At 61.4% G+C, this 2,756-nt stretch overlaps 1 protein-coding gene across 1 annotated transcript in view; it reads right to left on the bottom strand.

Annotated features, from left to right (window-relative positions):
• Positions 1-2,437: 2,437 nt before the first annotated feature.
• The window catches only part of DPEP1 (dipeptidase 1 (renal)), a gene marked incomplete at its 5' end in the record, with an annotated part of 1,931 nt that continues 1,612 nt past the window's right edge, over positions 2,438-2,756 (bottom strand). The window contains 1 exon segment of the mRNA XM_010187449.1: positions 2,438-2,599. Coding sequence (XP_010185751.1) covers positions 2,438-2,599 — 162 coding nt within the window.

Here is a 2,756-nt window from a genome sequence, read left to right as displayed (position 1 = left end):
GCAGCTCCCCCTCCATGGGTTTGGAGCTGTGGTGACCGCAGCCTCGTCCCCAGATGTCCCCCGGCCGGATGGGTGTGACGGTGAATGCTAAACCACCCCGACACCGCGTCCTGGCTGTGCTCCATGTCACCGAGCCGGGGGCTGCTTCCCGTGTCCCCTCTCCTCCTCCTGCCCCACGAAGGAACGTTGGCTGCTGCTTCCTTTGGGCCTGGGGCATTTTGTGCACCTTCTCTGCGCCCCACGGAGGTGTGGGGCGGCCAGGAAGGAAACGTCCTTTCCTTTGGCTGTCGCCAGGAGGGACTTTGCCCTCCTCCTCCACCCCAGGCCCTGCAGTTGCTGGTGGGGGCCGTGCTGTGCAATCACTTCTGGTTTTTCCCCACCGTTTTCGTTCTTTCTCCCCTTTTTGGTGGCCTTGGCGCGCTGGGGACGTGGGGTGGTGGCTGCAAAGGAGGTGGCTTTGGGCTGCAAAGTCACCGGCGCAGGGGGGAGCGTTGGGTTTGTGCCACCTCCCCATGGGCTGGGCAGAAAGCAGGGACCCCTTCCCCCCGTGAGCCCCCTGCCCGCCCGGGGGTGCCGTGTGTGGGGCTGGGGGCCCGGGGAGCCCCTGGGAATGCTCCGATCTCCAGTGGTGTTTCTCTGTGGGTTCGTTTGTGTCTTGTTTTATAAGCTTCTCTCATTTGCCTTTTTCTCCTCCTTGTTGATCACCTCCTGCTGTTTTAAATAAACGATCCCTGAATGTCCCCTGGTGTGTGGGGGGCAGCTGGGGTCCACTCTGCCCATGGCACCATGAGGTGAGGAAGAGGAGGAAGGGTCCAATCTTGCTCCCAGCCCTTGTGGGGAGGAGGCTGGGCTCCCCAAGGGAGAAATCCCCCCTTAACCCCATAACCTTGTAACGGGGGGAGCCCCAGTGCTTCCCATCCTGGTCCTGCCATTGGCACCCGACAGCAGCTTCACCGTCCTGGCAGGGACTGGGCCCATCCCTTCCCCATGCCCATCCCGTCCCTGTGTCTGTCCTGTCCCCATGTCCATCCCTTCCCCACGCCCATCCTGTCCCTCTGTCCATCCCATGTCTGTCCATTCCCCATGTCCATCCCATCCCCACATCCTTCCTGTCCCCTTGTCCGTCCAGTCCTCATGTCCATCCCTTCCCCATGCCCATCCCGTCCCTGTGTCTGTCCAGTCCTCATGTCAATCCCATCCCCATGTCCATCCCATGTCCATCTCGTTCCCATGTGCATTCTGTCCCCATGTCCATCCCATCCCCACATCCTTCCTGTCCCCTTGTCCGTCCAGTCCTCATGTCCATCCCTTCCCCACACCCATCCCATGTCCCTGTCGACCCCTTTTCCACATCCATGCTGTCCTCCTGTCCATCCCTTCCCCACGTCCATCCCTTCCTCTTGCCCATCCTGTCCCCATGTCCATCCCATTCCTCTGTCTGTCCTGTCCCCATGTCCATCCCATCCCCACCTCCACCCTGTCCCCATGCCCATCCTGTCCTCCTGTCCATCCCATTCCTCTGTCTGTCCTGTCCCCATGTCCATCCCATCCCCACCTCCACCCTGTCCCCATGCCCATCCTGTCCTCCTGTCCATCCCATTCCTCTGTCCATCCCATCCCCATCTCCTCCTGTGCCCGGCTGCCAGGCGAGCTCTGTGTCCCAGCCAGTTTGTGAATGCCACAGGAAGGCGCCTTCAGCTCCTTCCCCTCCCTGTTTTCCCACTGCCCAAAGCCACCTCCGCTCCGAAGACAGGCTGTTCCTGAGTGTGAGAGGAAATTGCTAAGAAGCTAATTAAGCAGCCAATTAATTAGTTAATGATTAATGGAAGCATCCTGTGCAGGCAGCCCTACAACCACCCTGACCGTGTGTTGCAGCGATGTGTCACTGCCGGTGTTGACTGGTGGGGTGTTGTGTGGCTGGTGGGGTGTTGGCGTGACTGGTGGGGTGTTGTGTGACTGGTGGGGTGTTGGTGTGGCTGGTGGTGTGTTGGCATGGCTGGTGAGGTGTTGGTGTAGTTGGTGGGGTGTTGGTGTGGCCGGTGACATCCTGGGGCTGGGGGTGGCAGTCCCCGCAGGGTCCTGACAGGGATGCACGCTGCTGGTGGTGCTCGAAGCGGCTGGTGGGGTGTTGGCGTGACTGGTGGGGTGTTGTGTGACTGGTGGGGTGTTGGTGTGGCTGGTGGTGTGTTGGCATGGCTGGTGAGGTGTTGGTGTAGTTGGTGGGGTGTTGGTGTGGCCGGTGACATCCTGGGGCTGGGGGTGGCAGTCCCCGCAGGGTCCTGACAGGGATGCACGCTGCTGGTGGTGCTCGAAGCACAGTTTTATTTCACACGTGGGGCTGACACACAGGCGAGAAGAGGAGATGGGTTTGGGCCCCATGTGACAACCACCGGCCCAGCACCAGTATCATACCGGGCCGCGTGCTGGGGCTGTGGCGTTAGAACAGGGAGAGGAGCAGGGCCAGCGGCAGCACCATGGCTGCCCATGGGGCCGTGCTGGCACCGTTGGGGTACCCATAGCTGGTCCTGCAGGTCCCGTCCAGCTCCTCGAAGGCGATGGGCGTCTCCTGGGGGGCTGTGCCCTGGAGGGACTGCTTCACCTGCGGTAGGGACAGGGTAAGAGTGGACATCCCGCAGTGAGGGACAGTCCCTGTGCCCCATACATCCCCATGTCCCCATTCATCCCCTGCTGGTGCCACCCCATGTGCCCACACACCCTAAGTGCTACATGTCCCACTTTGCTGTCCACCTGCACCA

The sequence above is a fragment of the Mesitornis unicolor genome, unplaced genomic scaffold, assembly GCF_000695765.1.
Source record: "Mesitornis unicolor isolate BGI_N332 unplaced genomic scaffold, ASM69576v1 scaffold26146, whole genome shotgun sequence".
In the NCBI taxonomy this organism is placed as follows: domain Eukaryota; kingdom Metazoa; phylum Chordata; class Aves; order Mesitornithiformes; family Mesitornithidae; genus Mesitornis; species Mesitornis unicolor.
This window is presented reverse-complemented; position numbering and strand designations above follow the sequence as displayed.